Below are 15967 nucleotides of genomic sequence, written 5' to 3' on the forward strand. Positions count from 1 at the left end.
CATTCCCAGCTTCATATTGCTTTTTGTTCTTTAAACTTCTCATCTCTCTCTTTTGATGAACTCATCAACTCCTTCCATCCCCAACTTTCTTGTTGATCTTTCTCTTCAGCTTCTTTTTTGTTCCTGCTTTATAGCTTCTCATCCTTAATTAGCATTTTATATTGTTGTGTGCAAAGGATACTAACAAGATCTAACAAAGTACTTGGTTAGAGCTAAGTAAAGAAATAAAAGAAATAAAAACTTAAGAGGTCATTAAAGACCCTGTGGTCATCTTGAATCATTCTCCCAGTGCTCTTGTACTTCCATTTATCCACTTATTTCTTAACCCATTCATTCTTCCCTCATATATTTGTTTCATCATTTAATCCCCATTCATTCCATATCCCTAAACCATCTTAACGTACTTCTTTCATACCGATTATTCAGTTTTGTATTTGCATTCATTCAGGATCTGGTAATTTTTACCTATTCTCTTCTTGTATTATCATACATACTTCTGTTGGCACAGAATTCAACTCATGTTTATGTTCCTCCTGCCATATCTAATTCTTGCTTCCATATAACAAAAGGAATAGAAACATGCTCTCATATACCACCATTTTTACATCTTTGACAACTATTTATTCCTTTCAACAGATATTTTCTACCAGCATTTGCATATTTTAAAGCTGATATATTGCATATGAGGAGTTAAGGAAGATAACCCAATGACATAGTGCTATTAAATAATTAACAAGCAGGAACTTTTTTTCTTTTTGTATCTAGTTGGTGGATTTTTTTCCATTTATTGATCTTCACATGCATATGTTTTCTTCAAGAAGCTTGTAGCTTAGCTTTTTAAATAAAAATATTACTATAGTAGCACTCTCTAAATTCCAATTTGTAAAAATTATTTAAACAATGATTAAAATAGCAACACAAGAATTCTGGTGAGTAGTCTACTTTCAAATGAAAGACCTATATATTGGCAAAATAGTGCAAGGAGGTTTTGCTTCCTTCTTGGGCACTTTTTATATAAAGGGAAAGAAGCTTGACTCTTGCAAAAGGGGGCAACTTCACGTGCTGCTTGTTTTAATTAACAACTATTAAAATTTGTATGAATCTGAGAAGCAGCTTTCACAAAAAACCTTATGCTGCCTTTAGCAGTACTACTCTCAAGATGACTCATAAAACCATTAAAACAGTATGATCAAGCATCAGATTTGCAGCATGAAAAATCAAACAATAATACTGCCTGACAGATAAAAGTAAATCCATCTGATTTTCTTAAGATGTGAGAAAATAAAAACGGCCCTGTTTAGTGTGAAAAAGCCCAAGACAATCACACCAGGTGAGCCTCTCTGTAGGCAAGCCTTCTATATTGATGCTCTGCTGGAAACAGCTTTGCTGGAGCAAACCAAGACCAGCCTCTGAAGATGATCTTTGTGGATAAGCAAGTTCATATGAGAGAAGGCAGTCCTTTAAGTACCCATATCCAAAGCGGTGTAAGAATTTAAAGCACTTTGATTTGAATTCATGAACAGTCTGTGAAGCTATTTTAAACCAAAATATTTCAGACCATGTCAGCAATCTAGCTGCTGCATTTTGTATTGACTAAGCACATGCCAGACTACTGCACTGACTGCATTTTTTATTAGTTTTCAAAGACAATCCATTGTACAATACCTTGAATGTGATTTATTCAGTTTTTGCTTGATGTATTGTGTAAACCCATCCACTCTGTTTATAAACTACAATTTATGGCTTAGAATGTTTTATAAGCCCAGCCAATTATGGCTTGTTAAGTTGTGGTTAAGCAAGCAGGTCATAGCACAATATATAAAGCCAATTTTCATGTATACTGTCAGATTTGCTGTGATATGGGTGCCTGTACACATCTGAAAAGGATTATGGAATATATGTAAGCTCCAGGACTATTTGTGAAATGCCAAACAATATCTTGGACTTAAATTCCAAGCTATGATTTGGCATTCATTCAACTACCCCCTCTCTCCTTTTCCTTGCGTAATCTTATTCCTTTCTCTTTCACAACAAACCAAAGCTTGCAGTTTTATTTAAATAGCACACTGTGGTGGCAGAATTCTGAAACAGAGAATCACAAAAACACTGCAAAAGAAGGATATGTAGACATCTCTTACAAAGAAAAGAGCAAGCCTAAGGCTGCTTGGTATAAATAATCCTAAACCTTGCATAAATTTGACTCTCTCATATGCCCTGGCAGTGTAAAAAGAGAAGAAACTTTACATAAACAGGACATAAAGAACAGTGGGATTTTTAATCAAAAAGATCAAGATTATGAACATCATGAATGTTATGAATCTGTTTGTTTTTAAAAATATACTGACTTGAAAAAATGTAGTTTAATTTCCAGTGACGTTATATAGACCATGGATCCACATACAGCTATAAGGTTGGTTTCTGATGATTCAGGGTTTGTACACTGCTATGTTGGCTGCAACTTCAATATCCATGTGCAAGAAGGAAAAGAGAAACTGAAGCCCCACAGGCACATTCCCTATGCACTAGCTGATGTACAAGAACACTGTAACCCTTTATTATGCCAAAATTATTTGTTCACTTCAGTAATGATTTTGTTCAAAGCCTAGCCTGTGGGCTTTATTAAGGATAAAGCTAATAAAAACTGATGTTGCTAAATTGGACCTACATAAACCAGAATCTGTTCATCAGTGTAATATATTACTGTACTTAGATTCTTCGGAGGGAGGGTATGAAAGTAAAACCAAACATCTCTTTAAATACCACGTATCTTGTAATTTGTGTCAGTCTGGCATTTATTTATTTAATCAATTTGTTAGCTGCCTCAATTGCCAAGGCAAGAAAAGGACTGAAACACAAATACAATCATATAAGAAACCCATGTTGTGAAACAAACCATTCCTGAGCAGGACTACAAATCACTCTGCCCCAGAGCTTGTCAGAAGAGTCAGGTCTTCATAGCCTTATATTGAATTGTTTCGCATGTATTGACCTTACTGCATGAATCACTGTTCTTGTTGGAAGACTGATGGAAATGAATCCAAGAACCTGGTGGTCTTGCTAGTGAAAACTCCCTGAGGTTCTGGAGGTTTTGGTGTCCATAAAAGGCCAGCTTTGAATCAAATCAGGAAGGGGAATTAATAATTTCAGATCCAGTCATGCCTACAAGAGATCTCCCAGTTGTAGCTGTTCCAAGACTTTTAGGCAGCATTCCTATAGGCCTGGAGGCAAGTGGGGCTGTTTTAAATAGACATATGTAGGATTGCCCTAATTTGAATTTATTTCTGCCACAACAGTCTGAGTACAATCACATATTTTCCCCCTCATCTGTGTACCCTTGGTCTCATTCCTCAGTGAATGCCCTGAGTGCACTCAAAGAAGGAACCAAGAATTCTGAGGTGCAAATTGCACATTTTTATCAGTTAAATACAATCAAGAATTACTTTACTCACATTGTAATCATGATTCCCTCCATTACATGGACAACAAATTGAGGCTGAGATATTTATAAATGCTAATGATTATTTAACTAACAAATTGCTGATTAATTAGTTTAATGTGTGTGCTGTGCTTTGAAACTGTGAAGTGCCATGAAAGTGCTAAATATTTATACTGTATATAAGGGAATGTGTGATTAAACTGTGAAAGCTGAAACTGAAGGGAGGGACGGACTTTGTGGCAGAACAAATGAATAAGATCTTCTTATTGGATAGCAGCTCTTTCAATTGCTCACTTGCAATAGTATTTATATTGCATTGTTACAGTATGACTGGTGTACCCAACTTTAAGAGAATCAGCTGTTCCTAGTTGGTGTAACAGGTCTAAATAAGGAGATGCAGTCCCTTATTCAGTAACTGCTGTTTTCTGGACCAGATTGAACTGGGTGGACACACGTTTTATATAGAATAGTTCAAGTGACTTTGCCAGAGGCTCTCTAAATTACGTAGATCTCACTCCTGGTTGGAATCTGTGGGTTAAATATTCAGCTGCTGTAGGGCATTAAACTACTTTCCACTCTCTAGAGTGCTAGTGGAATGGTTTGGGCTCAATGTAACTTACAAGTAACCTAAGGGCTGTTCTATATTTTACCTTTCTACACTAGCTGTTCTATGTGGTGCCCCACATCCAGAATGACTAATTGTATTATTAGTTTGTGTATGTAGTGCACTGTGTACCAGTGCTACCCCTGTTCCTCTGCCCCCCCCCCCAATTCTCTTGTATATAGAATAACTGGGTGTTAAATTTTCAGATATACAGGAGGTCTCACAAGGGCAAGTTTGTGGTCTGTGTTCTTGTTTCCAAAGCAATACATCATAGAATTTCAAGAAAGTATATTAAACATACTTCATGTCAGGCCTTTGGTATAGTGAAACTGACCACACAGAGCCACAAACTGACATGTCCCTGCTTTATACCAGTAACCCATAAAACAGGAAGGGGAAATTTGATGGTCCAAGAGACATAGAAAGTATATTAATGGCAACCTAAGGGGTATACTTAAAAAACATAGTCAAGTCTAAAAGTGATTGACTAGAATAAAATGACATTTAAGTTGATATAAATGCAATTAAATTATACCACATTAAATACAATTAATAGTCTTTCTTGCATGCTTAATAATTTCTCCCTTCTATTGCATTAAATATGATAATAGTGTAGCTTATTAAAGGGTTCTGCTGCCTGCAGTCAAGGTCTTTGGTCTAGCCCTCCTATTTCAGAACATGGTAGGAGACTAAGAGCTGTTTGCAAATAAGGTGTGAACCAATTCCCAAATAAGGTGAGTCTATTTTATTAAATCCAGTTTGTTTATTCTATACTGCAGTTATATCCCAATAAGTCTCTTGATAAACTACAGCATCTGTAAGCAGTGCAGGCAGAATTATAGCTTAGATATAGCTGTACAAAAAAGCTCCAATGACTGCATGTCCATAAACATTCCATTACTTGCTCCAAGATTCTTTGATTTTATTAATAAACACTTTGGGGGCTTTTTTGGGGGGAGGGACAATGAGGACAATAACCAGATCCACACATGTAGAGAGGCTTCATTCCTAGTAGAGTTCAATATCTGAAATAGAAGAATTTATATTCTTCATTCAAGGTTGTAAAACTAATACATTTAAATATAATTCAAACAGTCTTTTCAGCATTTTGATGTTCTCCTCAGAATCCCACTTACTTCAATGAAGAAAAGAATTACATGGATAATTACATCAACTTAAATAATATTCTACTATCAAATCTCTCAGGAGTCTTCAGAAGACTCTCTTAAGCTCATTTAGAAGATACAAATCCAAGGCTTTCACTTCTCACCAACAGTGCTCGAATGGTTTTCTGTAGGCATTTTTATGTTGGCTGTGAATGTCTGTAAGAGAGAAACCAACATATGATTTCCAGGCAAACACAAAGCACGTGCTCTTTCACTTTGCTCAGGCACACACAAAGCACATGCTGTTAGGATGAACTTAGCTAGGTGCTAGTCTTTGCCTATGCCTATAATGTATTTCCTATAAATAAGTTTATGACAGAAAGCCTGCTTCATTGAGCCTTGCTACGGCTAGTTTCTTACTCTCACAAAGGCTGATATGCACACACAGAATGCTTAATTATAAATCAGTTCCTTCTGATTGCAATGCCACCCACAGTATGACTGGGATGGTTGTTCCTGGGTGTTTATTGTTAAAGACTAACTCAGGATTGGAGCATTTCTGTCTAAGCTTACTTCACCCCATCCAGAACCCGACAGTCTCCAGACACTGCTTCAGGCTTTCCATAACATCCCTAGCTTAGAATGGGGGACAGCTGAGATCATCAGTGTGCTTAGGACATCTCCCCCAAAGATCACACAGATGTTAAATTGCAGTGAATTGCATTTTCCCCAGTCTGTTATAGTCTTGCACACCTGGTAAATATCTGAGGCAGCCTTCCTCAACTTTTATGTGTTAGACTTCAAGTCCCTTAATTCTCAATCAGCAAGGTTCAAGATTTATGGGGTTTGAGTTCAGTACAACTGGAGAGCACAGGTTGGGAAACTGTAATGCAGAAGGTTATCTGATTTATCCTATTTGATGTGTTTTACATTCTGAAGAAGAAAGTCAGACATTCACTTCTTGGTGTATGTACTGACATTACCTTGAAATTGTCATTTCCTCCATGCAAGGAAAGGAGAACATTCATTATTATGTCCTGAATGTGATATTTTTGTATAATTCAATTGAGTGCAGCCTAGGAACGAAGGATACCATCTATTACAATTTTTGAAATGACTGAGAGATACAAACATGCTACTTCTTGTCAGTTGCCCAGAAGTAATGTTTAATTTTTTTTATCAAGTTATTTTCCTCACTAACCTTTACTACAATGATAACATTAAACATTTACTTGGGGCAGTTAAAGAAGATATCTACCAGTCCTGACTCCATGCAGTTCCCTTTTAACCAAGAAAAAATATGATGGCTGGGATTATTTGATATAAAAGGTCTTATAATATTCTGAGCTTCTCTAGTACACTTTAGAGGCTTTCCTCCCCCAACACATTAACAGATTAAACATAATTAATACAATAGGGACAATTAAATGAGAGGTACTTCCAGGTAAGGATCTACAGGGATTTCTAGGTGAGTTCCCTGCCTTACTCACTGAATATAGAATAAGGAGTTAAGATAGGAGTATCTTAGCTTTGACGCTTATTATCTAAAACATGGATAACTAAAGTGCATCTCTCTTTAGATGGCAGTATTTTAATGTGTGGGAAATTTCTTTGGCCAAAAAAAAATTAAAGAGGCATTAAAGAGCTTTACATGTCTCCTTAACGTTGCACAGACATCCACATACCAAATGTTGTTATTGTTGCTGTTTTCATTATTTATTTTCCAAAAGGAAAGTGTATATAATTTAAGATATTGCCTTGATTCTAAGCTATCAATGGAGGCAAAGATGGCCCAGTGGCAAGAAGGGCCTAAATCTAGCTGGCGCATCAGCCACAACCTTTACTAGACAATGATAGTCTAGCTTTAGTGAGTCAGGCTTAGCCTTACCAGATATCTGGACAAGCAAAGGAAGACACAGATAACTGGAAAGGAGGACAAATAGGGGGAAAAGGAGAACACACTGTTTAACTTTCTTGGCATCCACAACAAAAATTACTGGAGAAAAACTATCCCCCCTCAAAAAAAAAAATGTAGTTAGGCTGATATATATATGCAATTTCTTTTTCCAGTATCAGAACCACTGGTTTTTCAATCAAAGGAATGCACTAGAGCCTGTTAGGAGGCAAAAGCCTTCAACGTGTAACTGATTAAGGTCTTGTCAATTTCAAGCAGGACAAGGGGGCTGGAGGGTACTAATCAACTACTGTAATTAAGGTCACAGAGTGGAGCTTGTTAACTCCTGTTAACACTTATTAGGAAAGTGCTGCACCAGGGAGAAAGCTACACAGGAAGAGGAAGCTTGTTAGATATTTAAAAAAGCCTGATAATATTTGATTTTAAGACTATGCCTGCCGGACAGAGGACGTGTCTTCCTTTTGCAGGAAGTTTGTGAACCCTAGCCACACTGTAATCTCCACATTAAATTATTGCAATGTACATTGCAGAACAGAATGCTGACCTTGAGATTCTTCCTCCTATTTCTCTATTAGCTTTAATGATTGCCTCTTTCTGATCTTAAAAACCTCAAAAACAGTTGAGGTTTGTCCATAAGGTAGGATGGAACTATGGACCTGAAGACTTCTGAGCCCTTTACCAGATTCCTAACTGGATAAAAAGTTAACTGATCTGAATTATTTCATTGGCAATAAAGGGAATATTTTTAAAGAGGAAGATAGGAAGAAAGAATAAACCAGGAATACTACCTTGGGTATGTAGATACCTAGGTAGTACCTACTACCTTGGGTATGTAGATATCACACACCCAAACTTCTCAGTATGATTACTTTATTATTAATTTTTTTTTTGCATTCCTTTTTTTAAAACAATTGATAGATCTGACCTCATGTTGATATCTCTGTGGGCAAAGAAGTATACTTTCATTCCCTTGTAATTTTGCTGTTTTTTAAAAAAACCTCGGCCTATACAAACAATTTCAGATTTTTAATCTGATGTCATTATTTCTTCACATAGTTTTATTTTAACCATTACTGTTTCAAATCATCTTCAAAATACAGGCATTCAAATTCATACAGGAAGTATGCAATCAGTAAATCAGTTAATTTTGTTTGCTTTCTATGATGCAATTAATGTTAATATTATCTCTGATAAGGGATATTGAAAAAACAAACGGGGATAAAGGATAATCTCTGCATAAGCTGACTTCTGGTTAATTAATTCTTACAAGTGGCTTATTATTTTTTAATCCACTTATTATTTCTAAATATTTCTAAATATTATTTCTAAACATTTACTTCTAAATTCTTATTATCAACATTTGTTTAATTAATAAGTCATACAAGAAAGACCACTGTAACTCATCAAATGCTTTAATGGAGTTAAGCCATACTACAGTTACTTTTAATTGATGAACTGACTACCGTTATTAATACTGCAATCTTATTCCTCTCTTCAGTTCAGTAGTATTTAGCCCTAGAAAAGTATGTATAAGAAGACTGTAGCTGGATAGGCAATCCTGTATGATGAGTGCAGAATGCCAAATCAGAAACTCCAGAAAAATCCAATGTCTTTACATCAGAGTTCATCCTAAAAGGGTGAACCTGATATACAAATTTTATCCTCATTTCCTCTGCCCTTCCTGAACATTTTAATCTAAAATCATTTTCTTCCATTGCAATTATGAATAGTGTAGATTAAATTTATAAATAAAGTTTGCCTTTCTTTGGTTGCAGGACTACAGTATAATCATTTTTAGGTCTTACTAGAATTGTGGTATTGATTTGTGTCAGACTTCTTAAACATCATTCAATTTTTGTTGTACAATTATTTAAAATGTTTTTTGTCTTATATGCTGTTTTGGAAGTTATATGCTGCTGTGATGGTCTGCAAATATGACATTTATTTTCTAGGTATTTGAGATTTCTTTCTGTTTTAAGATTATAGGCATAGCTTTTTTCAAATGAAAATGATAGTTGAGCATTGCTGACAAATCATGGCATATACCACATGGGAAGATAAGCCTATATTAACTGGATGCTGTGGGTATCCCAATTAAAACCAAGAATATGTAAAAGGCAGCACTATTATAAGATTATAGCAGCCCAAGGTGTAACAAAGCAAGGCTAATCAAATCTTTAGCTTCCTTTTCCTGTGGCAAACCTTTTGTCCTTCCACCTAAGAATCTCTAATAAGTTGCTGACTTGTAAGAATAGAGTAAATGACTGACATTTGTCTTGTCAGGGTAATAAACTGATGACGAACATTTCTTTGCTTAACTTTTGGGTAGTAGCATTGTTCCCATGTGCCATAATTACTGGGGATTTTATAGAAGATAATATTAGTTACTATGTATAATGGATATTTACTTAAACAGTTTTCAAACATTTGCATCAACATCTTACTTATGTCTGTTGGTTTTGGTGCATTTTTATGTGAATAGCGCAACATAATTTGATGGGTAATATACTTTTATTAGATTTTTGAGGAGCAATTGAGCTTGAACATTTTATGAACAGTGATATTACTTGGATTAAATAGAAACAAAAACAGCAGCAAGCAAGTGCTCAATAAATAATAGGTTTTTGGTTTTCACTATTCATTAATTCTATTCTACTTTACAAGAACATATGTTGGTGTTGCAAGAAATGAGATGACTCTGTCTAAAAAAGGTATATATTTTTCCCTGACTTGCCTTATATGTTTAGATGAACATGGAATACACCTTGCAATTTTTCTGTTTGTGTTTAGGAGAGACTTGTTTTTTTCTGTTGGGAGCCCTAAAAATATACATGGTAGTAAAGTAGGCCAGTAACAGAATAGATGTAGTAGAATCTTTTATAATTGAAGAAGTTAATCCAGATGAAATGAATGCAATTCACAAACTTAATTACTATAAATGAGTGACTAGTTTGGACTGCCAGTTCCAGTCCTCTGGAAAACTGAATATGCATTTAGAACCACATATGAATGTTTGGAATGAAAGGCAACAATCATTTATTCAGTTATTCACTGAATCATTTCAGGCCGAATTAACATCCATTACTAGAGACTAAAAAGGAATTGGAAGTTTGGTGAATTCAGAATGCAACTGCTATCTCAAATGGGAATTTGGTTCCAGACTTAATTCATTTCAAAGGCAGTCCCAGTATCATGGATGTACAACCTGAGGCCCCAAGCAGCATGTGACCTCCCTATATCCTTGGATCTGGCTTCCAAGAGCTCTTCTAAAACTTACCATTGAATGGTAATTGTTAATGTGACATTTATTAAATAAGAAGGGAACAATGACATTACCTGTATCTAAACTATCTGTTATGGACAGATTATATTTACATAATTAAGACTATCCATTTAAAGAACAAAACAGCAAAAGTTCTGAATATTATCAGACACTCTCCTCATTCCTTTTCTACTTAGGCAAATTTCTGCTTATTGGGTTATATATGTTTACTGTTTTTGAAGACTTGATATTTGTCTAAACCAGTTAGTGCTATAGACCTCCTTTTAAAATGTTTGTTGTACATGTAATCCTGTAATGTTTGACCTGGTTTTCTCATTTAATATCACTCTCTACTCTCTTTCTTTTTATATAATAGTGCTGGTGTTTTAAGTAAGACTAGAGCTCACTGTCCCAAAGCCAAATTTGTCTCTTAAAATGTTAATAGGGATTCTAGCTTATTTCTTATCCTTTATCGCAGATACTCCAGGCTGTGTGGATATTTTCTATGTAATCCTCAAGATGAATATCTGTATTCTGAATGCTGTGTGTACAGATTTTCCTGATAACATAATGAATAAGCAAGTATGTTAATCTGCATACATGCCTGCAGAACATAAGTTACCTCTTATGCATTTCATGAAATTTAAATGGAAAAACTCAGATTCTTCATATTGTGCATTTTTAATCCTGCCCAACTCAGCTTGTTTATTCTATACCTTTCATGTGATTTTTTTCATAATAATCTCCTATAGTTTTTGAAATCACCTGCTATTCCAAAGAAGAACTCCAGCACCTTTTATTATGCAAAGCTCATGATAATCCTGCTTCAACTTCCTCATTCAACCTTATCTTAACAACACTCCCACTTATCCAGATATCTGGCTAAGTAAGGGTTTTAATAATAATAGCAATTAGTATCACCAAGTTTTAAATCAGGTATTCTTCTGGAGACACCACAAGCACTGAAAAAAATAGATAGTTATACATTCAGGTATAGTTCTTAAGACAACTCCACAATCAATGGCACCAATAGTCCCACTGTAAAACATTAACCAAAATGTTTTGCATTAGAATGCCTAATTTGAACATTCTTTAGCAGGGTCACTTAATGATATCAGCAAAGCTGGGGGGGGGTCCCCTATCTTTTTAAATACTTTATGATAGTGCAATGAGGGAATTAAAGTTACAGCTCTAGAACACTAGGCATCCTGACATATGTTCACACACTTTTTAATGGCAGTATTATAACTGAATAACTTAGTTATTCAGTTAACTAAGCTTAAGTTCTGGGTTAGCTCAGAATTTGAAAAAAGAAAGGAAAAGAGAATGAATACTTTGTAAAATACAACTCATAAGTCCCAAAACATTTGAAAGCCATTTCCTCCAAAGCTTTGCTCTTATTATTGTTCAAGAGACATAAAGTAATACAAAGAATGTACTGGTTACAAAGATGGACTTTTGTGAAGAGTATCTCTGCAGTGTAATTCTCCTCAGATTATTCCGAATTATTCCAATTAAAAGAGGAATCTAAAGCCTCTAGATGCTATTGAATTACAACTGCCAGCAGCCCCAGTAATATGACCTGAGGTGAAGGATGCTTGGAATTGTAGTTCAGAAATTTTGGGAGGGCCACAATTTCCATCATACATAGACTGTTGGACCATCTGCCCAATATTATGGTCACTTATCATAGATTCAGCAAGTATTTTTAGAGCCCTACTTGGAGGTCCCAAGGACTGAACCTATAATTTCTGCAAGCAAAGCATCAAGCCAAACAAAAGAAGAAACAAAACTGATTCCATGTAGAATTTTTTAAAGATAAACTTTATGATTTATTTTTACTGCATTTTCCTTATACGATTCTGTTTTATATTCTGTTTTATTATAAGTTTATGTTTCAGAGTTATTGGTGTTGTATTACCATGATCAATTTGAAGAGCAAGTTGAAGCTTTTCATTTTATACCATGAAGATGCTGTATTAAACTGTAAAAATCTATTTGTGAACAAATCCAGCTGAACTGAACATGATTAGTTCTGAATATATATATTCAGTTATGTATTGCTGTTTTTACTTTCATTGCCCAACATGCTGCTAAATTCATGAACATAATAAAAAAGGAAAAACAAACTGAAGAATATATGCATTTTTACCATAATAATCAGCCCAATAATAAATTGGATGGGATGATACCTGGTGCCTATATAGATGTCCCCACTGTGCTGGGGCACAAAACTTTTTTTCCATTAATAATAAAAGATGCCAGAAACTCTAATAAACCTTTCAAAGCTCCGCAAATGCATATGATTTAAGATCTAAAATGGCCTTTATTCCTTCCTGAAGTGTCACGGAGGGATTGCCTCCAATTCCTTTACTGCTATTATAGCAGTTCAATTCATCCTGAGCAGAAAGAGAGAATTTCAGAAAACAAACAAACATCAGCTTAAATCTGGATGGAACAGTTAAACATAAACAAGAATCTGCTACATCTAGCTGCCAGCTTAGTTAGGAACACCATTCATTATGGAAAAGTATAATTCAGCATGTATGCTCTAGGAAGGAGGCTCTGGCAAACCACTTCCGAAAAACAATTGCCTTGAAAACTGCAAGGACTCGTCCAAGCAGTCACTGCAGGGTCAGCAATGACTGAGCGCAGACAAAAAAATAAAAATAAAAAATTGGTTATGTAGCATCTGTAATACAAACTGCTTCACCTTTCCAATCTTGCTTTCCATAAATCCTATTTTCATTGCATAGAACATTACTTTCATCCATATCATAATTATTTACTATTGTTATTATCTCCCTATTATAATTATTTTGCCCCAAACAAAACAGGGGCAATTATTCTATACAATATTGCCATCTTTCCTAAAGAAACTGACAGTGCTTATCCCGATGTCTGTAGGGATATAAAATACTACGGAGGGCTTGTGTGTTCCACTGACCTCTGCCGGATAAAAATTCAGCTGCTGACTCAACAAGCCCATGACTCATCATCTTTTCAAACAAGCATTCTACAATGATGACAAGAATGTCTCAGTGAAGCTGTAGGAGCTCTATATTATAGAATACGGTTCTCTATGCCAATTCCTACAGTGGGCATCTGCAGTGTTTCTTATCCATTTGTTTTTGTGAGATAAAGTTAGTGTTTTGCCTCCAAGCCCAAGGCCTTAAGAATGTTCTGATCAGCCTTGTGCGTGTCACAGCCTGGGTGAATTATAGCACTTAAGGGTCTTCTGCTGTACTATATTCAATTTGCCATGAGGGTTATACATACTGTCCTAATTCAATTGCTTATGGGCAAATAACACTCCATGGCGTTGCTCAAAGGTGAAGAAAGCTCCTAGGGCTGTCATTTGCATGTCATAAAAAGGCCGTCAGAAATAAATCCAAGTGGTAAATGCTCAAGAAAAGAGTTATCAGCACCAGAATATCTATACAGTAACATACTCCCATTTAACCACATGAGGGAAAGGGTTAGGAATTCTTGTAGCATAACCTACAAAATGTCCATCTTTTCAAGGCCAGACAAGCTATTAATCTTTAAAATATTCCCATATTTAACTATATAGAAAGGCAACAACTATTTATGCCCTTGGGAAAATAAAAGAATGTGTTTCCTTTATAGGGAATATCTATTAAAACATCAAAGCTGCCCTATAATAAAACACACACAGCCAAATGACAGCGTTCCATAATTATTATTGTTCTGTGTTTCTAGTGACTAGGCATGCTTCACTGCCATAAAATACAAAATCTAATAACATTTTAACAAAAAGTTAATTGGCCTTCAATAATTTTGCTTTATAATCAGGCATGAACAGCCTCGGTCCTATTTCAGAGGGATTCTCCATTGCTCGAGAATGGAATTGATAATAAACAACAGAATTTTCTATTTGAATCTTTCCTAGGGAAAGCAAACATTAATTATAGGAATGCTATTTATTTAGTTAGTTTTCATTTATAGAACATCTGTCACGATATGATTGCCTGATCCCCGTGAACGACACCTCCTCTAGTTCTTTTTCATTCCCATTCACAGGCAGCTAATGCTTCTCTGCCTGCACAACGAACGCGGATCACTGACTCATTTCTACCTAACCCGCATGAAAGTCCCGAAGCTCTTGCTCGCTTTCCCCGTTCGTCTCCCAGTTTGAGTCAAGCAGGTCAGTCGTCAAGCATCACGGGAACTGAAGGCTTTTGTTTGTCCTGCCATCCCGCATTCTCAAGCAAGCTCAGGACTGCATTTCCCAGGAGACCTTGCTATAAGAACGAGATCACCTGATGTTTCCCCAGCGCTGAGCAAAATGGCGGCCCCCATGATGCGACGCTACCCTACTTGGCTTCGAGCTGGAAAAGTTAGCTTTGAGAATGTCACCGTACTTAGAGATTGGAAGAGAGCGGTATCCGCCAGCGTGCTCTGCTGGAATTCAAAGGGGATTACAACGAAAGAGAACCGGTATGTCTGGAGATAGTCCAGTTTGTCGCTTTTGGATGACTAAAGCTTTTTTAAAAAAAATTCGTCGCGTTTCACGCTTCCCCGCTGTTCTAGCGGCTCGCTAGTACGGATTGAAACGCGAAAGCATTCTCCCAAGATCAAAAATGTCATTTCTTCTATATAGGCATTATTAATTTCAGTATTATTGTATTGGATGAAAATATAATAAACCAAGATAGTTAATAAAGTATAAGGAAAATAACAACTTAATTTTTCTCAAAATTAAAATAGAACGGAAGATGCAGTTAAAGTGGTACAGAATTCAAGCTGATGTTATCTTTACCTGCTGGCAGACTTAATGTCATGCTGCTTTGCTGCATAAATTCGTGGGCTGCTTCATAACTAGCACTTTTCCCTTGCAGCATGGAGAAGGAAAAACATTTGTTACTATGATTAAAAGTGATGCAATTATAAACTCTTGTTTTCATTATTGTGTGGAGACTGCAATGCACACTATCTTGCAAGCAGATTTCTGTGTAACAATTAAATTAAATGATAGTATTAATATTCATATATCAAGTATTTTCTTTTCCTGTAATTATAAAGGAAAGTACTGTATTCACAGCAACAGTTTTTAAACTGCGTGCAATTTTCAAATGTTACATAAACAACAAATTTTTATGTAGGATACAGTTTGGGAAGCCCCAAACTGTACCTTACAATCATAATGGCAAGAGAAAAAAAAAATTCTTTTCCAATTGTTTTCTAAATTAGCACTGACCTAAGACGTATGCTGTGATGTGCTCTTAAATATATATCCTGTATTATCTGGTTTTCCATCCAGTATATTTTGAACACAGCATATGGAGAGATATAGTGTAAAATAATAATCGGGAACTTATATAAATTATTCTGAAAACGTCTATTTTTATTAATAGGTGTGATTATATTGGGAGCCTCACTTCATTATGGTTTCAATTATTTCACTACAAAAAAATAGAGAAGCCTCAATTCTCATCTTCTTAAGAAAAAAAAATCTATCTGGTTAATGCTTTTCTGGATCCCAAGTATTGATTTCAGTGCTTCTATCATTGCAATGGCATAAGATTGACTTCACTAATTAAAATAAACTAATTTATTTGTTTATGTTATTGTACAAGTCCAGATCATTGCTTTTAGATTCTGTAAAGCATTTACTGCAAAG

General features: G+C 35.4%; 1 protein-coding gene and 1 long non-coding RNA gene across 4 annotated transcripts in view; one reads left to right on the top strand and one right to left on the bottom strand.

The window, feature by feature from the left end:
* Window positions 1–4742: 4742 nt before the first annotated feature.
* On the bottom strand, window positions 4743–14585 carry LOC112541272 (uncharacterized). Of its 3 annotated transcripts, XR_015794532.1 has the most exons (5): window positions 14413–14585; window positions 11089–11285; window positions 6130–6222; window positions 5311–5362; window positions 4743–5065 (listed from the first exon to the last, which is right to left on the bottom strand). It is a non-coding gene; the product is annotated as an uncharacterized LOC112541272 (long non-coding RNA). The 3 variants fall into 3 exon arrangements; XR_003085292.2 differs by lacking the exon at window positions 11089–11285 and having other exon boundaries at window positions 14428–14585; XR_015794533.1 differs by lacking the exon at window positions 11089–11285 and having other exon boundaries at window positions 14423–14585.
* Window positions 14586–14611: 26 nt separating this feature from the next.
* Window positions 14612–15967, top strand: part of GATB (glutamyl-tRNA amidotransferase subunit B) — a 54126-nt gene continuing 52770 nt past the window's right edge. Inside the window, exon 1 of the mRNA XM_007433416.4 lies at window positions 14612–14784. Coding sequence (XP_007433478.2) covers window positions 14633–14784 — 152 coding nt within the window. The 5' untranslated portion in view covers window positions 14612–14632. The remainder of the gene's footprint in view (window positions 14785–15967) is intronic.

Source organism: Python bivittatus, unplaced genomic scaffold, assembly GCF_059951505.1.
Source record: "Python bivittatus isolate LINGU-HERP-01145 unplaced genomic scaffold, Pbiv_v1 ctg000070_np1212, whole genome shotgun sequence".
Classification (NCBI taxonomy): Eukaryota; Metazoa; Chordata; class Lepidosauria; order Squamata; family Pythonidae; genus Python; species Python bivittatus.